The following is a 21011-nucleotide window of genomic DNA, read 5'->3' as shown; positions in this document are numbered from 1 at the left end:
GCGGAGTTGTCTCGTCAGACGTGCTTCTGCGGCCCCTAGTCATGCCTCTTCCAACAGGCAGCACCCTCGCATGGGGAGGGGTGGGGTCTCCCGGACATACTGGCCCCTGGAGCCCCAAGTTAAATTCCCTCTGAGCTGCACATAGCAACAGACCTGTGATTCCTTGATGCACATTTCAACCTTCTCATTGAGATGTAAGAGTGTTAAAACTGAGAGACCGGAAGCCACCTTCAAGATTCCCCGCATTTTATGGAAGAAGAAACTGAAGCTAGGAGCAATTAAGTGCAGTACTCGGAATCGTAACTATAAGTGGCACAGAGAGATTTTAAAACCTGGTCTTCTGACTTCAAGCCAAATTAATTTATTTCCCCACAAACCAAAATTAGAAGGTGTCAGTGAATTGAGGCTGCGCATGTTTGTTGGGGGCAGGGAGTGACTAGTTTCTGAGTGGATGGGGTTGTTGAGGCATACCTGATGTCTAAGGTATTTTCTAAAATGTGTCTCTGGCTTGTTTGGACAGCATTGCAACAACAGCCTCCTGCCAGACTTTCTTAATTTTCATCATATATTATATATACTTAATTCTGTCATTTACTTATAATGTATATATATACGAAGGCCAGGATTCAGCTGTATTTCTTCATCAAGCCTTTCTGTGCCCAAGACTCTCATCTTTCTTTTTCCCCAATTACTTAGTAGAATCATACCTTTCTGGCACCCCCTTCATTTCATTATGCATCTTCACTTCCCTTTCCTTGGTGGGAGCTTTGTGGTAGAGTCAGATGATCTTGGTTCCTTGCCAGTGAACCTTTATTGGCTTCCATGTGTATTGCTACTAAACTGCCTAAGGTCGAGAGGAACTAGAGGCTCAGTTTATGTTCAGGACAGAGGTTAAATGGAAATGCACATTTTTCGAGGATTTCAACCCCACCACTCCTGACCATGAATGTAGCCCAGTGTTAGGTACTGTAGAAGGCGTATATGGTTGGTTCCTGCACTATAGTTGGGGACTTGAGAGAAGCTATGTGAATGGTATGAGTAGTAGAGAAGGGGTACTTGGAGACAGGCTCCAATTAACGCAACTTTCCTGGGCTGGGCTTCAGTTATCTCGTCAGGTTTTATAGATCAAAGAGAACAATCTTAACTTGCCCTTTTTTTTCTAAAAGCATTATTAAAAACTATAACGAGATCAGTGCAGTTGATGGCAGATGGCTTTAAAACAATCTAGCCTGACTTTTCTTTGTCTTGGAAAAAGGCATCTCATGTATTCTTGAGAGAATATTTCATGATGGTAACTTACAGGGGAAGCAACAAAAATCAGCTATGTTCAAGGTAGAATATGGCCTGTCCTTTCAGTGTAACTTTCTTTTTCAAGAATTTCCTTTTATGGATCCTTCAGTCCTGAATGTACAGTTTATAAACTCAAAGGCCAGCACAGCAAAGGACCGTGCTGGATTAAATCGGGGCCGTGGGCCCTGTCACAGATTGCCAGAGTCTCTGCACTCCAGAGGTCAGAGGAAAATCAACTGGCCCCCGTGTGTTCACATGGCAACTAAGTCAGCTGACTGGGAAGAGCAGGGCTGGTGCAGGAGGGAGGGACCCCGCTTGTCCAAGGAACCAGGGGGGAGCAGGGTCAGGAATCAAAGTGCAAGGCAGGGAGGGTATGTTGTCACACAAATGTCTTGTAACTGGGATATCCGTCTCCAAAGCCCTAATGGCTGAAATCCGTGAAGGAACCCTTTATTAAACTCTGCCACAGTGCAGAGCTACAGATGAAGCTCTCCCTGGGCTTCGGGGATTCCACTTGTCAGTTTTCAAGTGAATTTGATAAGTTGCTATGACAGCAAACCCACTTGTGCTCTGAGAAATGAACGCCTCCAATTTTGATACTACATTAAGGTCTTTTTTAAGTGAAATTTTGAGCCATTTTCTGAAATCATTGTTCTCGAAGGGTTATGACTGGGAATTGGCAAATGAGTCTTGTCTATTTTTAAAACGGTTTTTTGAGTGGGTGAATGGGGAAGTGTGGGCATAGTGTCAGATAAGTGAACGTGTGGGTATGCATGTATCTATATCAGTGAAAGCCGGAGTAATTACTATCCTCAGTACCCAGATTGGCACCATACCGTGTTGTAAATTGCAGATCTAAACAGAGTGCTAGCTCACAGGAAATTACACTTTCAGTTTAACAGTGGCATTTGATTGTGCAGAAAGTAGCAGGTTCTTTCCTTTCTCTTTCTTTTTCGTTCTTTCTTTCACACTAGTAGGTACATGTAGCACCCAGCTGCTGGAGGAGAGAGGAGCTTTGGGGGAAAGATAGGTTTTGTCATGAATACTGGGGACTTGGTGTGATGTCACTGCCAGCTCTGTGTGATCGTAGGTGGTGTTAGAGCTCCAGGAGCGAGGGGGGAGAGCAGTCGAAGAGACGATGTCGCTCTCAGACAAGCAGCCTGCCTCTTGCTCTGCCGCTTACGGCCAGCCCTGTCAGGGCAAGCCTGCAGAGTGCCGAATGGACCCCCCAAAAGAAATCCACCAAGCTGGATTTGAGTGGCAGAGGACAGAGGGCAAACTGAATGAAATCGGACTGAATGTCAGCATGGATGGGCAGCTGAAAGACGGGCTTGTGAAGAATGCCAGCTTCCTGGAGCAGAATAAGCTCTGCTTCTTTGAGGGGAAGCTAGACAAAGAGCTCAGCACTGAAGTGCAGGACAAGGAGTATCAAGCAGCCTCGGGTCACCTTGAGAGCAGGTATGTGATTTCAGAAACCTGCCATTCCTCGGGGGGGAGCTCAGTCCACCAGAAGACAGCTGAGTTCCATGTGGGACCCGGAGAGGGTCCAGACAAGAACAAAGCCTCTACAGTTCAGGGGATGGTGGCAGGGAAGAATGGGCCAGAGACCAAGAGCCAGCCAGATCTGGATTTCCCTGGGGCTGCTGACATCCCCACCCAGTATGTTAAGGAGCAAGAAACCAGTGTTTGGAACCCCAACTTTCATCCAGTGGCTCAGGGCTCGAGGGAAGCAACTCCAGGAAAGGAGAACGGCATCACCACCGGCTGCCAGGTGACTGGGGTGGTGAAGGATAACTCTGGGCCGCCTGAATTTGAGTCCTCCCCATCGGTGGCCATCGCGCGCCCAACCCCCACAGTTGAGCCTTCACCCACTGCCATTCCACCGATCACTATGGTGGAGTTCCCACAGGAGTATGTAAGTGCCAGTTCTCATGACCGAGACCATGAGAAGGAGCTGGAGAGATTGAGTTTTCCTGAGGAGGGGGCTTTGCTCAACCAAGTGCCCCAGCAGAAAAAAGCAATGCGCCGGGCCCTGTCGGAATGTTCTCACCTCTCGGTTCCCCCAGCTGTCAACCTTGCAGATAAGTATCCTGAGCTCCCTGCCCGAGAAGAGCTTTCTTCTGGCCTGCCGCCTCTTACCAGTAGCCCCGTGCCAAGTCCTACGCCCAGGAAAGTGGGGGCTCCTGCCGTAAGGCGCTCCATGACGGTGGCTGAGGAACAGACAGCTAACTACAGATTGATCCCCGGGGAACTGCCCGTCCCGTCTATTGCAGAGATGCCTCCTTTCATCTGTGAGGAACCTGTGGCCGAGAAGAGAGAAGACCTGACCCCCTTTGGCAACAGCAGCAGCGGCAGCTCCGGGAAGAAGGAACTGGGCCCTGCTGGGTTGTGTCTGCATCTGCATGGAAAGCTGGAGCAGATTCCTGAAGTAAGCAGCAGGGAGAAAGGACAAGAAGATGTTAGTGAAACAAGAACGGATTCCTGCTCCCAGCTCTGCCAAGGAGGTGAGAAACAGCCAGGACAGACGGCTCTGGCGGGGAAGGAAGAAATTGAGGTCACTGCAACCCAGAGCACTCCATCGTTCCTGTGTGAAGAGACCCCACGTGATGGTATGTTTCTAAATTTTGCCTCCATGGGGAACAAGCAGACAGCAAGGAAGAAACCGAAGTGACAGATTACCGGCAGGAGCGTTAGGCAGCTTGTTACCGCCGGAGTCTGTGTGCCTGGGGAAAGCTGAATTCTTTGCATTGGAAGGTTGCTGGGAGTGAGGCGAGAAAGTGAACAAAGTGAATCTAGCTAGGTCAGCCTGAATGCTGGCATGACAGATAGTGGGGCCTGGGGGTGTGGGCCGATGGGGTCAGAGGGTGGCGGACATAAGAAATAGAGCCCCTTACTTGACCTCATGTCACCCTGCCCACCCCATCCCCCATCCTCCCATCCCTCAGCTCCCTGTTGGTTTGAACCAGATGATTCCTGAGCCCTAAATCATCCAGTCACAACTGATTGATTTCCTTGCTTGAAAATCTGCCACTGTGTGGATTCACAATGGGCGTATCAGCACTAACCTCCTCTCATTAAGTAGCACAGCCTGGGTGCAAGCTCTGTTTTCCATTTCGCTTTTGAGAACATTTTACTTTTGTTCAAGTGGAAAAAGAGCCTTTTAAAACTGGCTATTTAATATTCTTTTCCTGTTCTTCATGTTTGACCCAATCTTGCTTCTAGTCTTCTCTTTCTGTATGTGTTGGGGGAGAATTTGTGGAGAGAAGGGAAAGAAAGGGAAAGGAGAGAGAAGGAGAGACTTGCACTTAATAAACAACTAACCGTCAGGGTCTTTGTGGCTGCCTCCTGTGTCTTTCCCTGGCTCTTCTCTTCCCCATCCCTCCCCTGCCCTCCCCCCTCCCCGAGCTTATTGTTGGTGGTCTACAAAAGCTTGTTTTCCTCCGAGTCCAGTTTGAGCACAAAGGGCCGTGATTCACAAGCTGCTTAATGGGGATTTAAACCATGTGTGCTGTCTGTAAAAAAAAAAAAAAAAATAGCCTCTTTCCCTAATACTTATTCCTCTCAGTACATTTCCATGAAGTTTTTTACTCCTTTTCTCTTAAAATTAGAAGTGGTGTTTTCTAGGGGAAGGGGTAGTAGAAAGGACCCTAGAAGACTAAACAGAGTTTTTTAACGGAGATGGGCGAAGAAGCGGCATAGCTCCTCTGTGATTTTTGACTCCAAGACGACAAGAACTCGGGTACTCTGTGCTGTTGCTTACTTCTAGCTGGGGCAGAACTGCAAGCCCCTCGTGGATAGGATTGTGTCATCATCTTGTTGATCCGCTGCTGCCCAGTTCCATGCCATATACCTTCTAGGTGGTAATGAGTGCAGAGTTTCGTTTATTTCAAAACAAGTTTATCCTAGTTCATGCTAACAGAAGTTCATGGTGGTAGAAAAAAAATTCAAGTAACTTGCGAACCTCACTGATCTATTCACCTAATAAAATGTTTTAAGTGCCGACTCTGCTAAACACCATGTAGGTAAAACTAGATAAAGATTCATTTACTTAACATGCTTTCCGTCTGCCAGTCACTATCTAGGCACTGGATATCGTCGTTAGATTGTCAAGCAAGTTATGATCTAATTGGGGTCAGGGAAAGGAACGGTGAGAGAGGGGTGAATCATGGAAACTACCTGGAGGAGGGAGCCTGGGATTGTCTAACATTGCGAGGGAAAGCCTTCCAGGCAGAGGAACTCATGTAAACAAAGGTATGAAGCCTAGACAGCTCACAACAGGTAAAAGAACAATGGCCAGTATTCATGGGGCACCCTTGTAAGGATTATTTAATTTCAAAGAACGGAAACACGCTCAGAGGAACTCAAATTTATAAAAAGGTGTTTATTGACAGGGAGTCTCAGGGAAGCCAATTGCAGGAAGTGCAGCCAGGCTGCAGCCATTGTGTGCCTCTCAGGACATCTGCTTCGCCCTAAACACGTGTTCCATTCTCTTCCCTTCTGGGAACTGTTTTCTCTCTGCCATCTCTTACATTTTGCTGCTTTGGTGACTGGTCCGCACAGGGCATTGGGTTGCCATGGTTTGGGCTCCGTGCCCCCCTTCATGCTACCTTACATCCTTTATTATCTGTTTACCTCATTCATCTGGGGGCTTCTCGGGAGAAGAGTGTAGGTTGAGCAAACGTGTCCAAGCCATCTGTACATATGTGGCCAGAAATAATGGGAGAACAAATCTAGAAAGTTGTTTGGAACCCAAGCTTCAAATGCCCCCCTAAGATGTTTAAAAAAAAAAAAGTGGCTGCCTATGACAGTAAAGTGGCCCAAAGTCGGCTTTGGGATGACTCTCCTGTTCTCAGTAGATAAGATGAACTGGAGGACAGACGATTGAGGGCAAAAATTCTTGTGACAACAGCTTGATTTGTGTAGTAGTAGCAGGTGAAATACGACATGAAGGGGAAATATAATAGGTGAAATCAACTAATCAACTTGACTTGAAAACTGGATGTGGAGGGTGAGAGAGAAAGGAGTCAGAGTGGTGCTCTGACACTGAGCCTGGGTTTCCCCGCAGCACACATACTGGAAAAATCCAACAGAAGGGAGAAGTATGGTAGAGCAGTTATGAGTTCCGTTTTGAGCATTCTTTTTCGAAACTATGGGGACATTTGGGTGGTGGTCTCTAGCAGTTGGCTGGCATAGACCCCTGAGGCAAAGATGGAGGGTCATGGTGAGAAGCATCATCTGGGTGGGAGACAGCAGTTTCTGCTTATGTGTATGTCAGGTGTTCTTCACTGGGTGACAATTACTTATACAGGTTGAGATGTTAACATGCTTATATCATAGGCAATGCGACTTCGTGTTCATGTTGTTTACTGAAAAATCCTATGCCTATTGAAAAATGTTCATAGTGGTCTGGGGCTAATGGCAATAAGCACACATTTGGTAAGATATTCTTTCAGCTTGCTATAGAAAAAAAAGACATTAGCAACGCGTAGGTATGGTTTGTTTTTTTTTTTCATATTTTTTTGAAGATTTTATTTATTTATTCAAGAGAGAGCACGAGCCGGGGGGAGGGAGAGGGACAAGCAGACTCCCCGCTGAGTGGGAAGGCCAATGTGGTGCTGGATCCCAGGACCCGGAGGTCATGACCTGAGCCACTTAACCAACTGAACCACTCACGTGCCCCCATATTTTTAAAACAAAGCAAATTCAATTTTCACTAAAAATACATAGGGTTTCAAACATCAAAAAGTACAAAATGCTATACATTAGAAAATCTCCTACCAAGAGAAGACCACTTGATTCACTTTTTTTGCTCCTTTCCTCTAAATACAGATAAATACCCGGAAAAGAATTCAGCAGACAATTATAAAAGGAATCTGAAAGGTGGAAACGAGAGGGCAGACTGGGAGGGAGCTTAGGACTTGAGGAAGGACAGTGCACGTGAGTTCCCTGGGTTTTGTTTCTAATCTCCCATGTACCCAGGTCTGGGCCCTGTGGAGTACCTGCAACCTAGAAGTGCCAACAAGCATAGGCGCCCCCCCAAAAAAAAGAAAGAAGAAGGAGAAGAGAAGGGGAAAAAAGAACGAACAAAAAGCCTACTTTTTCTTGCTAAAAGACCAGGAAAGGGGAAAGCCTATTTCCCTCCCCATAACCAGCAACAGCAGTGGGCTCAGTCCTGTTGAGCAATGCTCATGGGGACCTACCTGTTGCCCATTCCACACCTGACAGCACTACAGTACGACCTATCCCTAGTCCCCCACCAGGTGACAGCACCAGGGACACCCACAGGCCTGGCGTCTTACAGCCTTCTATCCAGGAGCAGAAGGGGACCTTGGGAAGTTTCCTCCTAGAACCTTAACCTCCAGCAGCAAAAGGCCAGGTAAGTGCTTCCTGCTTCCGGCGGTACCTGCAGAGATCGAACAGAAAGTCTGCCAGTGCCAGGCAGCCAGAGAACAAGTCAAGAGAAACTGCATTCTTTGGGTCCAGCATCGCTCAACCCCCACCTAGTGAAACCACCTGGCCCAGGGAAGTGCCTTCAGCCCTTACTGGAAGTACCAGCAGGCATTGAGTGACAGTCTCAGGAAGCCAGAAGAACACGGCAGGCCAGAATTGCATTACAAGGGCTCTGGAAACTAAATTGTCATTGAAACTACAGCCAAATTTAAAGAGTGATTGCCTGCTAACATACAAAATTAGGACTTTAAAGCAGCCATTATAAAATTGCTTCAAGCAATGATGAATTATCTTGAAACAAATGAAAAACTAGAAAATATCAGCAAAGAAATAGAAGTTATTAAAAAGTACAAAATGGAAATTATGGATAGGAAAAATAAAATAATCAAATTAAAAACCGTGTCTGATGGGCTCAATAGTACACTGGAAATGTCAGAGAACAGAGTCATTGAACTTGAACACAGATCAATAGAATTTATTCCATCTGAACAACAAGAGAGAAAATAGACTGAAAAAGAAATACTACAGCTCCTCAGAGACTTTGGGACAATAACACAAAATCTAACATTCATATTATTGGAATCCCAGGAGATGCGAAAGAATGTGAGACTGAACAACTATTGGAAGAAATAATGACTGAATACTTCCCAAATTTGTCAAAAGACCTAAACCTGCAGATTCAAGAAGCTGAATGAACCTCAAAGAGAAAAACCCAAGGAAATCTACACCAAGATATATTATAATTGAATTCTGCAAACTAAAGACAAAGAAAAAAAATCTTAAAAGCAACCAGAGAGAAATTATGTATTAGCTGTTGGGGAACAGCAGTTCAGATGACAGCATGATTCTTACCGGAAACCTTGGAGGGCAGGAGGAAGTGGCACAACATTTTTCAAGTGCTAGAAGAAAAGAAGAGTCAACTGCAAGTTCTATATCTGGTAAAACTATCCTTCAGGAATAAAGGGAAAGTAACGACATTCTTAGAGGAAAACTAAGAGCATTTGTTCCTAGCAGATATACCCTTAGAGAAAGGCTAAAGGAAACTCTCCAAAAAGATAAGATACCATAACAGGAGGAGGCTTGGAATTTCAGAAATGAAAGAACAACGAGAACAATGGAATGGGTAAAAATAGGGGTAAATATAAATGGACTATCCTCATGAATTTTAAAAATCATATTTGATGATTGAAACAAAAATTATAGTACCATCTGATGTGGTGCTCAATGTACGAAAAGGAAATACCTAAGACATTATATTTAAAAAGCAGGGAGAACAAAAGATCCTAAATGGAAGTAAGCAAAACCATACACTCAAAAGCGAAAAATGAAAATGGGATTTTAAAAAATGTTTAAGTAGCCCACAGGAAGGCAAGAGAAACAGAGGGAACAAATAAAAATAAAAAACAGAGCCACCCTCCATGCCCTCCTCACTGACACCATGCTCCAGTTCCTACTTGGATTTACTTTTAGTACCATGGTGGGAATGTATCTGGCTCAGAACTGTGACATACCAGACCTGGCTAAAAAACTTGAAGAAAAAAAGGACTTGGATGCCAAGAAGAAACCCCCTAGTTCATGGAGCAGACTCCAGCACTACCTTCTGGATATTCAGATTCTGCTGTTCTTGAGGGCCTCCTTACCATCTGAACCAAAATTCCAGCCTCAGTGATTTTCCTTTCTTCTAGATCCTCCCTTGCCTCAGAGCACAAAGGGGGCCACAAGCGAAGAACTATGCTTTTCCAACCTCCTCATCTCTTCCCTTCCTCCTTCCAGCCACTTGAGATGGCCTAAGACTGGAACTATGGTGCTAGATTAATGAATGTGACCTTTAATTAGTAGTCTCTTCCTTCATTCTTTGGGATTTCTACTACTTTTTTCCTAAAGAAAAATTGATGGGTTTGTGTAGCTGATTAGATTAAGCAATGCTGATTACACAGTAGCAATTATAATGGATGTTTAAACATTTGGTACTAAGTTATGTTTTTTGGGGGGTTTTTTTTTGTTTTTTTAATTTGACAGAGAGAGAGACACAGCGAGAGAGGGAACATAAGCAGGGGGAATGGGAGAGGGAGAAGCAGACTTCCCGCTGAGCAGGGAGCCCAATGCGGGGCTCGATCCCAAGACCCTGGGATCATGACCTGAGCCAAAGGCAGACGCTTAACGACTGAGCCACCCAGGCGCCCCCTAAGTTACGTTGTTTTGAATTAATTAAAATTAAAGTCCAGAGGGAAAAAAACAAATAATAAAATGTCAGTATAAGCCTTAGCCTATCAGTAATTACTTTAAATGCAAAAAGTCTAAATACTACAATTAAAAGACAGAGATTGGAAGGATAGATTATTTAAAAATGGCCCAAGGACATGCCCTGTACAAGGACTGCATGTCAATCATAAGGACCATAGGTAGGTTGAAAGTAAAAGGTGGAAAAAGATATATCATGTTAACATTAATTTTGGGGGGGTGCCTGGGTGGCTCAGTCGGTTAAGTATCTGCCTTCGGCCCAGGTCATGATCCCAGGGTCCTGGGATGGAACATGACATCGGGCTCCCTGCTCAGTGGGGAGCCTGCTTCTCCCTCTCCCTCTGCCTGCCACTCCCCCAACTTGTGCTCTCTCTCTCTCTCAAATGAATAAATAAAATATTTTTTTAAAAACCTTAATTTTTTTAAGTGGCTATATTAATATTAGACAAACTGGACTTCAGAGCAAAGAATAAAGAATCAGTCCATCAAGAAGACAGAGCAGTTCTAAATGTATACGCACCAAAAGGCAGAGCTGCAAAATACATGAAAAAAAAATGATAGAGCTGAAAGGAGAAATAGATCCACAATTATGGTTCAGGACTTCTACATCCCACTCTAAGCAATCGATAGAACTATTGGACAGAGTATTAGTAAAGGTAAAGAATAACTTAACAATACCATCACACAACAGGATCCAATTGATGTTTACAGAAATTCCACCCAACGACAGCAGAATGAATATATATTCTTTTCAAGATCCCATGGAACATATGCCAAGATGGATCCTAGGTCACAAAATGAACTTCAGTACATCTAGAAGATTAAAATCAGGGGCGCCCGGGTGGCTCAGTCGGTTAAGCATGTATCTTCGGCTCAGGTCATGATCCTGGGGTCCTGAGCAGGGAGTCTGCTTCTCCCTCTCTGTGCCTTCCCTTGCTCATGCTCTCTCCCCTCTCGCGCTCTCCCAAATAAATAAAATCTTTAAAATAAAATTAAAAAAAAAAAACACAAAATCATACAGAATATGTTGTCTGGCCATATGGAATCAAATCAGAAACCAATAATAGAAAGACCACAGGGAAATCTTTAATCATTTGGAAATTAAGAGTACACTTCTTAATAATCCATGGGTCAAAGAGGAAGTTATCACAGGAAATTTTATTTTATTTATTTATTTATTTATTTATTTATTTATTTATTTATTTGACAGAGAGAGACACAGCAAGAGAGGGAACACAAGCAGGGGGAGTGGGAGAGGGAGAAGCAGGCTTCCCGAGGAGCAGGGAGCCCGATGCGGGGCTTGATCCCAGGACCCCGGGATCATGACCTGAGCCGAAGGCAGACGCTTAACCAACTGAGCCACCGAGGCGCCCCAGGAAATTTTAAAAATGAGAGGGTCTGGCTGGCTCAGTCGGTGGAGCGTGCAACTCTTGATCCCCGTCAGGGTTGTAAGTTCGAGCCTCAAATTGGGTGTGGAGATTACTTCAAAAAAATTTTTAAATCTTTTAAGAAATTTAAAATGAACTTCATGATCCCAGGGTGCTGTATGGAAGTGTCGAATTACTGTATTGTACACCTGCAACTAATATTACACTGTATGTTAACTAACTGAATTAAAATTTAAAACAAAGTAAATTAAAAATAAAATGAACTGAATAAAAACAAAAATACAACATACCAAAATGTGTAGAATGCAGCCGTAGCAGTGCTGGGAGGGAACTTATGGCCCCCACGTGCTTACATTAGAAAAGAGAAAAGATCTCAAATCAGTAGTCTAAGTTGCTATATGAAGAAACTAGAAAAAGAAAAAATAAATCCGAAGCAAGCAAAAATCAGTGAGATTGTAAACAAGAAAACAACAAAGGAAATTTATTAAACCAAAAGACGGTTCTTAAAAAAATACCAATACAGCTGGTAAACCTTGAACAAAATTGACAGATAAAAAGAAGACGCAAACCACTAACAACAGGAATAGGGGACGTCACTACAGCCATTAAGAGGATAGAAGTGAACATTAAGAGGATAGAAGTGAACACCAGGAGCACCTTTACACCCCCAGATTCAATAACTTAGAATAAATTCCTTGAAAAGCACAAGTTACCAAAACTCAACCAAGATGAAATAGATAACCTGAATAACCATTAATAAAATTAGATTTTTAAATTAAAAAGTTCCTGAGGGATTCACTCTAGGGGTTTACCTTATATTTAAAGAATAATTAACACCAATTTTACACGTTCTCTTCCAGAAAATATAAGAGGAGGGAATACTTCTGATTCATTTTTTGAGGTCTGAATTTGTCTGATAGCAGAACCAGACAAAGACCATACAAAACAAACTACAGACTAGTATCTCTCATGAACTTAGATACAAAATGTTAACATCATATCCAGGAATATATAAAAACTGTACACAACAGCCAAATGGAGTTTATTCCAGATACACATGGCTGGTTCAGTAATCAAAAACCAAATCAACATAATCCATATCAACAGTCTAAAAATTCATAAGCACAGAAATGCATTCAACAAAACCCCAACACCCATTTATGGTAAAACACTCATCCAAGATTAGAGGGAGAACTTCCTCAGCTTGATCAACTTCCTCATCTACAAAAAACCAACTGTACCATCACACTTAACAGGGAAATACTGAGTGCTTTCCCCCTGACTGGGAATGAGGCAAGGATGCCTGTTCTCACCACTCCTACTTAATGTGGTTCTGGAAGTTCTGATCAGCACAACAAAGTAAAAGGAAATAAAAGAGCATTTAGATTAGAAAGGAAGAAATAAATCTGGCTCTCTTTGCAAATGACATGACTGTCTATATAGAAAATCCCAGGGGCGCTTGGGTGGCTCAGTCATTAAGCGTCTGCCTTCGGCTCAGGTCATGATCCCAGGGTCCTGGGATCGAGCCCCGCATCGGGCTCCCTGCTCCACGGGAGGCCTGCTTCTCCCTCTCCCACTCCCCCTGCTTGTGCTCCCTCTCACTGTGTCTCTCTCTGTCAAATAAATAAATAAAATCTTTAAAAAAAAAAAAAAATTCCAAGGAATCTACCAAAAAACCTCCTAGAACTAATAAGTGTTTCAGCAAGGTCACAGGATGGAATTAACTGCATTTCCATATACTAACAGTGACACCATTTTAATAAAAATCCTGTGCATCAATATTTGTAGCCGCAGTAGGTGGATAATGAAACTGTGGTAGAGCCGTACCACGAGCAGTGACCACTGATACATGCAACACCACCAATGCATCTCGGAAGCACCGGGCTGGATGAAAGAAGCCAGACACAAAAGGGGACATACTGTATGATTCCATTTATGTAATATTCTTGAGATAATGTTCTAGAGATAGCAGATTAGTGGCTGCCAGAGATTTAAGGATTAGAAAAGGAGGGGAGGGGGGGTGGCTCTAAAAGGGTGACATGAGGGAGCCCTGTGGTAATGGCACACTTATCTGTTCTGATTGTTAGGAGTGGTTATGTAAAGCTACACGTGCTAAAATTGCACGCATGCGCGTACACATTCTCACGAATGAGTGCACGTGGAACTGGACACATCCGAGTAAGCTCCGTGGATTGTACCAATACCAGCGTCCTGGTTTGTTTGTTCTTTTTTTTTTTTTGAGTGAGAGAATGAGAGCACGAGAGGGAAGAGGGTCAGAGGGAGAAGCAGACTCCCCGCTGAGCAGGGAGCCCGATGCGGGACTCGATCCCGGGACTCCAGGATCATGACCTGAGCCGAAGGGCAGTCGCTTAACCAACCTGAGCCACCCAGGCACCCAGCGTCCTGGTTTTGATAGTGTGCTGTACTTCTGCAGGAGGTAGTGTTGGGGGAGGCAAGGTCAAGTGTGACCTTGGAAGTTCCTTCCAAAGGCCTTTTTAAAATGCATGCACAAGTGTATTTGCATTAGAAATGTATTTTGCCCCCATCCCTTCTCTAGACAAATGGGTTTCCTATAATCTTAACTATTCTGCACCTTACTTTTTTTCTTCACTTAATAGAGATGGTTCCATATTGGTCATGCTTTATTTTTTCAGATGCGGAGAGTACATTGATATTTCTGCCATGGTGCTTTAATCACGTTTCTATGAACAGACTTCCGGGGTGTTTCTCTTCTGTGCTGTTAGGAACAACGCTCTGATGAAGACCTTGCACATTTGCTATTTTGCTGGTGTGTGAATATGCCTCTGAAATAAGTTTCTGGAAGTTGGATATCTGGATTATCTGTCTACACCTAGAGTCTTCAGAGACACCGCTAGATTGCCCTGCATAGGAGTTGTACTATTCCATACACTTCGCAGCAGCGAGTATCTTCATTTATCCCCACAGGCTGTTTTCACATTGTAGTACTTCCGACAATATGTTAGGTTAAAAATGGCATCTCAGTGTGGTTTTAGTTTTTATTTCTATTAAAAATTGGACATCCTTTCTTATTTTCAATTTGTATTTTGATTTATATTTCCTTTTCTGTAAACTGTGTTCATAATCTTTGGGCCGTTATTCCAGTGGGTTGTTGGCTTTTATAGGAGTTAGTGATTTGTAGGAGTAATTTATATAATAAGCTCTTTGTCTTTGATGTGATGTTAATGATATTTTTTCTGTTAATTGTCTGCCTTCTGACTTTTCTTATCATTTTCTTTTTTTTTTTTTTTTGGCCACACTGAAGTTTGTTGTTTTGTTTTTAATTTTTCCTTAGTCAGACTGATCTTCTGTGGCTTCTGGATTTTGTGCCACTCAGAAAGGTCTTTACCACACCCAGGTTATAAATTTCATGGTATTTCATTGCATTCAGGTGTAGCCCTATTGAAATCTGGAGTTACGTCCCCACAGTGGTGCTGCTGGGCCAAGCCTTAGGCGTAGACTTTATTTCTGCCCTTGGGTCTGATTTCATGGGTCTCCTCGGGCTTGTTGGAAATCTGGGTCACTGCTAGAACCAGATCAAGTTAATCTCACATCCTCCATAAAGTGGTGCTTTAAAGGGAAAGGAAGTAAGGGGAGGACATTGGATGATCTTCTGGCTCTTATCCCATCTTCAGCAACCTTTATTCTAAGAGATAAACTCTAGTAGAAGAGGTTTTTGTCCCCTGTGTGCTCCAGGAGTTAGTGGTTGGGTGACAGAACCCCTTTGCTGGTCTCCAGGGAAGGGAAACCAAACTTTAAGGGCTGTTTCCTTCCATTGGTCATTTGTGCAAATCCCACTTAGGTTGCTTTTCCACAGGGACTGGCTGCCTGAATCTCTGGAATCTAAAACGGTCCTGTCACAGTGAGAGGAACTTGGGAGTCTTGTCCACAGTTCAGAGCACAGCACTGTGGATTTTCTTCAGAACGGAGTGCTAGTCAGTGGTCTGTCTTCCTAAGACTTGCTTTTTCAAAATGGGTATGAAAAACATCTGCTTAGCATGACTTTACCCCCACTTAGGAATAAGTAAGCCAGAAGAAGGACGGCCTGCTGGGAGTGTGACCGGAAATGACATCACCACCCCTCCAAACAAGGAGCTCCCACCCAGCCCAGAGAAGAAAACAAAGGTAGGCACCAGAGTGGTGGGTTATCTTCTCCTGCTCCCATTTTTAAAAATTGTATCTTCTGCTATTACTGCTTGAATCAATGAATGAAATTTGTTTTTTCTGAGCTATCAGTAGTCCTTTTCTGGACATTCTTAGAAAATATTTTATATTCCTATTTTATCATCGTAGCCTAACTCAACCCTTAAAATCTCTGCCTTTGACCCCATTATCTTGAATACATGTAGAAATGTTCTGTAGAGGTTGTTTCTGCTTCCCTTAACAACAACAATAACGGGATTTGCAGAACTATTCAGAAATAGATTCTTCATTCGTAAAAAGGGAACTCAGATTTTTTTTTTTATTTGAAAGACAATGAGAGAGAGAGAGAGAGAGGGAGCACATGAGAGGGGGGAGGGTCAGAGGGAGAAGCAGACTCCCCGCTGAGCAGGGAGCCCGATGCGGGGCTTGATCCTGGGACTCCAGGATCGTGACCTGAGCCAAAGGCAGTCGCTTAACCAACTGAGCCACCCAGGTGCCCCGAGAACTCAGATTTTTAAGGTGGAGCAAAGCTTCAGGAACTTACTGGTGCTCGTTGCAGAATACAAATGCCATACTTCAGTGTGGTCCTAAAACCCCGCCGTGTTGCCTCATCAAGGCACAAATAATGACCGTTTAATTACCTGCTGGTGACTTCTTCATAGAATTATTGCAGCCACCAAAAATTAGTTAATTGTTTAAAGCCATCACTGAATTTAAGTCTTCAGGTACCGAACTGCTGGAATTTGTGACACTGTCATTAAGAATGAAGTCCCAGTTTTCTTTATTTTTCTCATGGTTTCTTTCCACTCCTTACCGAGCTCAGAAGAACAGAATGCTGCTTTTCAGTTGCATATATCCTCATTGCTTATAATTTTACTTTGAATTGTGCAATTTATACTTTTTTCATTTGTTTTTATTTTTGTCTGTGTGTTTGATGTTGGCTTTAAAAAAAAAAATCAAACAAACAAAAAAAAAACAACACATCAACTTAAAGCCTTTGGCCACCACTCAGCCTGCAAAGACTTCAACATCGAAAGCCAAAACTCAGCCCAGTCCTCTCCCTAAGCAGCCGGCTCCCGCCACCTTTGGTGGGGCGAATAAAAAACCCATGAGCCTCGCTGCAGGCTTAGTGCCGGCTGCCCCACCCAAACGCCCTCCCACCGCCGCTGCCAGGCCGTCCACCTTACCTTCAAAAGACTCAAAACCCAAGGTAAGTAGCCACCCAGGCCCTGTGCCTGGGAGATGTTCTCCCCTCCGAGGGTCGATCGCTCTCGTTGCTGCCAAGCAGTGCAGTCGAGCTGGTGGAATCGGGGGAAGGGGAGAGAGGCGACTTGCAAATCTTGGGGGTGCACAATGCAGCCATAACACCTGAAGGCCTTTCAGACTTTGTACCTTTCCCTGCCCTGCTGGGAGGCAGTACTGCCTCTGCTTAGGTTTCTTTTCCTTTCTCCCAGCTCCTCCTTACTCTTCCCTTGTTTGAACACCTGTTAGCGAGTTTGCCCTCTTCCACATACTGTCACCTACTCCTTTTTGGTACAGTTCCCACATCAGATTCCCCAAATTCGCTTCCTTATCTTTCTCTTTAATCCTCTGGCAGAAGTGAGTTTCGCCTGTGACTTTTTTGGATAAGGTCTTCTAGCTGATCTCTGTAGGTTCCAACAACGTGTGACAACTTCCTTTGCTTTTGACATTGGGCCTCTCTCACTGGGCTCCCCGCTGCAGGTTTTCAGTTTTCCAGGTCAGCCACACGTAACTGCCTAGAAACCGGTCCATTTGGAGCAGGAGTGGCTTCAGCAGGATCGTTCTAGAAGGGCAGCTGGGCTCTGTGGCTGCCTTCCTTAACATCTTGTTTTGCTTGAGAAGGGCCTTTCGGTCAGCTCAGTGTTATTCTTTAAATTCATGGTGGGCAATGTTAGTGTATCATCTAATCTTGTAAAGAAAATTGATGGAACCTAGGAATTGTAGTCTAGGTTGGAACCTGGCCAAGAAACTGAGAAATCCTGTCATAGATTAAGAATGATAAAATATATAGCTTTCTGGCGCTCCTCATTTACCCAGTTGACTGCTTTTCTTGATCGTGAGAAGATGATTTAGTTGCATAAGAGGGCAGAGGGAGGGTCACTGGAGCCCTGGCATGGCAAATCCTGGGGCAGACAGAAGACGGCAGGGGGAGGTGGTCCAGTGAAATTTCACTTGGCAATAATAACAACCATGAAGTGTCCTCTACTGGTTCCTTTATATAAGTTAATTCCTTTGATTCTCTCTGTCAGCAACCCCTGATATGGGTATTAGTATTCTCATTTCATAGCTCAGTGAGATAACCTTCCTAAGGTCCAGTGCTAGTAGGTAGCAGAGCCAGTGGGTGAGCTTGGGGCTGACTCCACCACTGATGCTCAGGGCCTCTGTCAACACTGTTCTTCCGTGGCTTTTGCCATGCAGCTTTTAGACAGCATTCTGAGACACAGCTGACCTGAAAATGTGATCTGCATTCCAGTTACTACTGCTGTTTGTTTTTTAGATAAGAAACAGATGAAAATATTTTTAGAGATTGATTAAAAACTAAAGTCTAATGAAATTTATTTTTATCCTTATTTGGTAGAAAGAAAAAACAAACAAAAGAAAAAAAAACTTACTTAGAAAAAGTAGATCCAGGATTCTGGTAGAGAAGAAAATGTAAAATGATAAACAGCAGAGTAACTGCAGTTATGAAAGCAGGCTGGTTCTGCGGCTTGCTGAAGCCAAGAGCCTGACCTCTAAATCAAGGATGTCACATTTTTTAGAGCCTTCTATCCTTAGTACCTTTTTTCCAACTTATTTTATCACTATTATTAGCAAAATAAGACCCTAGTAGATTATTCTGAATCATAGTCCTAATATTGAGAATTTGAAGGAGGCCTCAGAGAGTGTCTGTTTTATACTCAGATCTTAGAGCCAACAGGAGGGATCCCTCTGCACAAAATCCTACGATCTATTCCAAACAGGGCTGGTGGCTGAACCAGTTCCTCCAATTCCAGCTATACTTAGGGACTTCATTTGTAGAAACGGCCATTACCCTGCGCTTTCAGGGTTAGACTTTAATTCGATGCCAGCCCTTAATTTCTGAGCACCTCCTTAGCTGATTTTCCATTTAAGCTGTATCCTGCTTGTCTCCACCAACATACGACACTGTGTGGCCATTTGTCGTGGAGTAAAAGGGCTGGATACACTGTGTCTATGATTTGGCTTATTGTCTAGAGTAACTTGGTACTTCTGTTCCCGTAGAAACCAGGCTACATGATTCCTTCCCTTCCTTACTAGTGACGCCATGCCCAGCCTCCCTGGAAGAGGAGCTAGAGTGACCCAAATGCCAAGACTTTTCCCCTTGGCTCTCAGTCACAGCTGCGACATCAGTGCTCCTCATCCCCTGTGGTGGTCAGGCCTGCCCCCTCCGCCCCGCTCTCCACATGCCTGTGCTCTCAGAGACTTCTCCTCCTCTAGTCCCTAACACCACGTGGCATGACAGCTGGTCCCGGGGTCCTCTGTGCCGAACTCCTTTATCCGACTGAGGAAATAAAGCCCAGAGAGACACTGTGATTTGCCAGGAACACACTGAGTTGGGGGCCTGCCTGGGGTTAGAGCTCAGCATTCTCATCTGACTGGTGAGGCCAGTGTTCTCACTGTTGGCAGCCCTAACCAGCATTCACTGTGTGCATCTTCGCCAAAAGAGTGACTGAATTTGAACATAATTTTTACATTTTTTGTGTTGTTTATATATTTACTTATCTTTGGTCAAGTAATTAAATACTGATGTATTTAATGTATTTAAATACATTAGATCCTGAGACAGACTGCGTATGTGATGTGGTATACTTTTCTGGTTTGTTCATTCTCACTGGTTCAGGCTGGATTGAGATAGTTAGGCTCCATTCCCTGACTCCAGCTGACACAGCGCCCTGCATGGCCCATTTCTCACTCTGTCTGAAGGACTTAGATCTTAGAACAGCATAAACTGTCCTGTCAGTGAGTGCCAAATCCACAGTTTTTCTGGTGTCCCCTGACTTCCCGGGGCGCCTGCTGACCTGCAGCTCTTATTCCCACTTCCCTGTCACCAGCCTGTTGCAGAGGCAAAGATTCTGGAGAAGCGGGCCTCACCATCCAAGCCAGCCTCTGCTCCAGCCCCCCGGCCTGGCTCCAAGAGCTCCCAGACTGTTCCAAAAGCCCCGGCCGCTGCCAGTCCTGCCTCAGCTGGGCCAGGCAGTCGGAGCCCCCCCACGCCTGTGCCCAAGAGGCCCACCGGTGAGTACTGTTACCCTCCACTCCCGTGGGAACCAGTGGGGAGAAGGGTGGGGCCTTGGCTTTGCCCCAGCTGTAGCTCCAGCCAACGTCACAGAAAGCCGTGCACCCCTGTTTGTGCCCTCGTCCTTAATGGGGTACAGTGAAAAGTGGATCCTTGATCTCCATATGAGGTTAGCAAGTACGTATATTCAGAAAATTGAGTGAAAGGGATTCTTACGGATTCCCAGGTAGTGTTTACTGTTCCTTTCTTAGTAGCTTCGCAGCACTCAGCACATCGTGGTCATGGCGTACATGACAGGAGATAGTCCCACGGTGCGTGGACTGCTAGCCCACCTCCGAGGCCGTGCGGAAGGCGCCGGCAAGGCTGTAGGAAAGAGTGAGACAGAGTGGGTGGCCGTGTATGCTCCAGAAGGGCACAGTCTTTCCCTGGCTGTCTGATTTACCCCTCATTTATTCCCAGCGACTAGCACAGCGCATGGCCCAAAAGGGACATTCAGTAATTGTTGAATGAATGAATGAATCTCAGGATGGGATGAGCCATTCACTAGGTTAGTTTGTAAACACTAAATGTTAAAACGTGTATGTTTGTGCAGCCATTAGGACTGAGGGAAAACCTGCGGACATGAAGAAGACAGCTACGAAGTCTGCACCAGGTAACCCCCGGTCCCTTGCTTCTTGGAAGCCTAAAATAAGCCTCTACCTCTCTGTGGCTCTAAGGCTCCCCTTTGCTCTCTCCCCCTGAACCCTTGTCCTCTCTCACTCCTACCTTTGCAGCTGACTTGAGTCGCTCCAAGAGCACGTCCACCAGCAACGTGAAGAAAAGCGCCACTGTCCCTGGGGTCGCCCCCGTGGCAGGGGTGGCTCCCAGCCGAGCCAAGGCCACACCCACCCCTCCCCGGCCCTCTGGGACCCCTTCCTCAGACAAGAAGCCCGCCTCAGCCAAGCCCAGCTCCTCTGCCCCAAGGCTGAGCCGCCTGTCTACCAACGCTTCTGCCCCTGATCTGAAGAATGTCCGCTCCAAGGTTGGCTCCACGGAAAACATCAAGCATCAGCCTGGAGGAGGCCGGGTGAGTCCAGGGAGCTGGGGGTCCTCGGCATGCCAGCCCTTGCTTCTTCCGCTGCCACACCCACCCACCCGCTGTTCCCCAGGCATGTCCTCACATCAGCCCCAGGCGCCAACCAAAGAAGAAGGGTGGTGGGGACATT

The 21011-nt window shown here is 44.9% G+C and overlaps 2 protein-coding genes across 10 annotated transcripts in view; both read left to right on the top strand.

Annotated features, from left to right (window-relative positions):
* MAP4 (microtubule associated protein 4) overlaps positions 1-21011 on the top strand; it is a 192089-nt gene that overhangs the window by 155208 nt on the left and 15870 nt on the right. For 6 of the 9 annotated variants that reach the window (XM_032412644.1, XM_032412643.1, XM_032412642.1 and 3 more), the window contains exons 9-13: positions 15406-15512; positions 16525-16740; positions 19622-19805; positions 20399-20458; positions 20580-20872. In XM_032412644.1, the coding sequence (XP_032268535.1) occupies positions 15406-15512; positions 16525-16740; positions 19622-19805; positions 20399-20458; positions 20580-20872 (860 nt within the window). Of the gene's footprint in view, positions 1-1742; positions 3900-15405; positions 15513-16524; positions 16741-19621; positions 19806-20398; positions 20459-20579; positions 20873-21011 lie in introns of those variants that run through there. The other 3 variants (XM_032412647.1, XM_032412646.1, XM_032412645.1) reach the window with 3 other exon arrangements.
* LOC116637235 (short transmembrane mitochondrial protein 1-like) lies at positions 6983-9790 on the top strand. Its single transcript, XM_032412648.1, has one exon. The coding sequence runs from the start codon at positions 9179-9181 to the stop codon at positions 9407-9409; it is 231 nt and encodes a 76-aa protein (XP_032268539.1). The 5' UTR covers positions 6983-9178; the 3' UTR covers positions 9410-9790.

This window comes from Phoca vitulina, unplaced genomic scaffold (assembly GCF_004348235.1).
Source record: "Phoca vitulina isolate PV1807 unplaced genomic scaffold, GSC_HSeal_1.0 scaffold13, whole genome shotgun sequence".
NCBI lineage: Eukaryota > Metazoa > Chordata > Mammalia > Carnivora > Phocidae > Phoca > Phoca vitulina.
The sequence above is the reverse complement of the archived record's forward strand: the minus strand, read 5'-3'. Positions and strand labels throughout refer to the sequence as shown.

Excerpts from the sequence above, each read along its gene's own strand:
- LOC116637235 (XM_032412648.1), top strand. The coding sequence starts at position 9,179 with ATGCTCCAGTTCCTACTTGGATTTACTTTTAGTACCATGGTGGGAATG.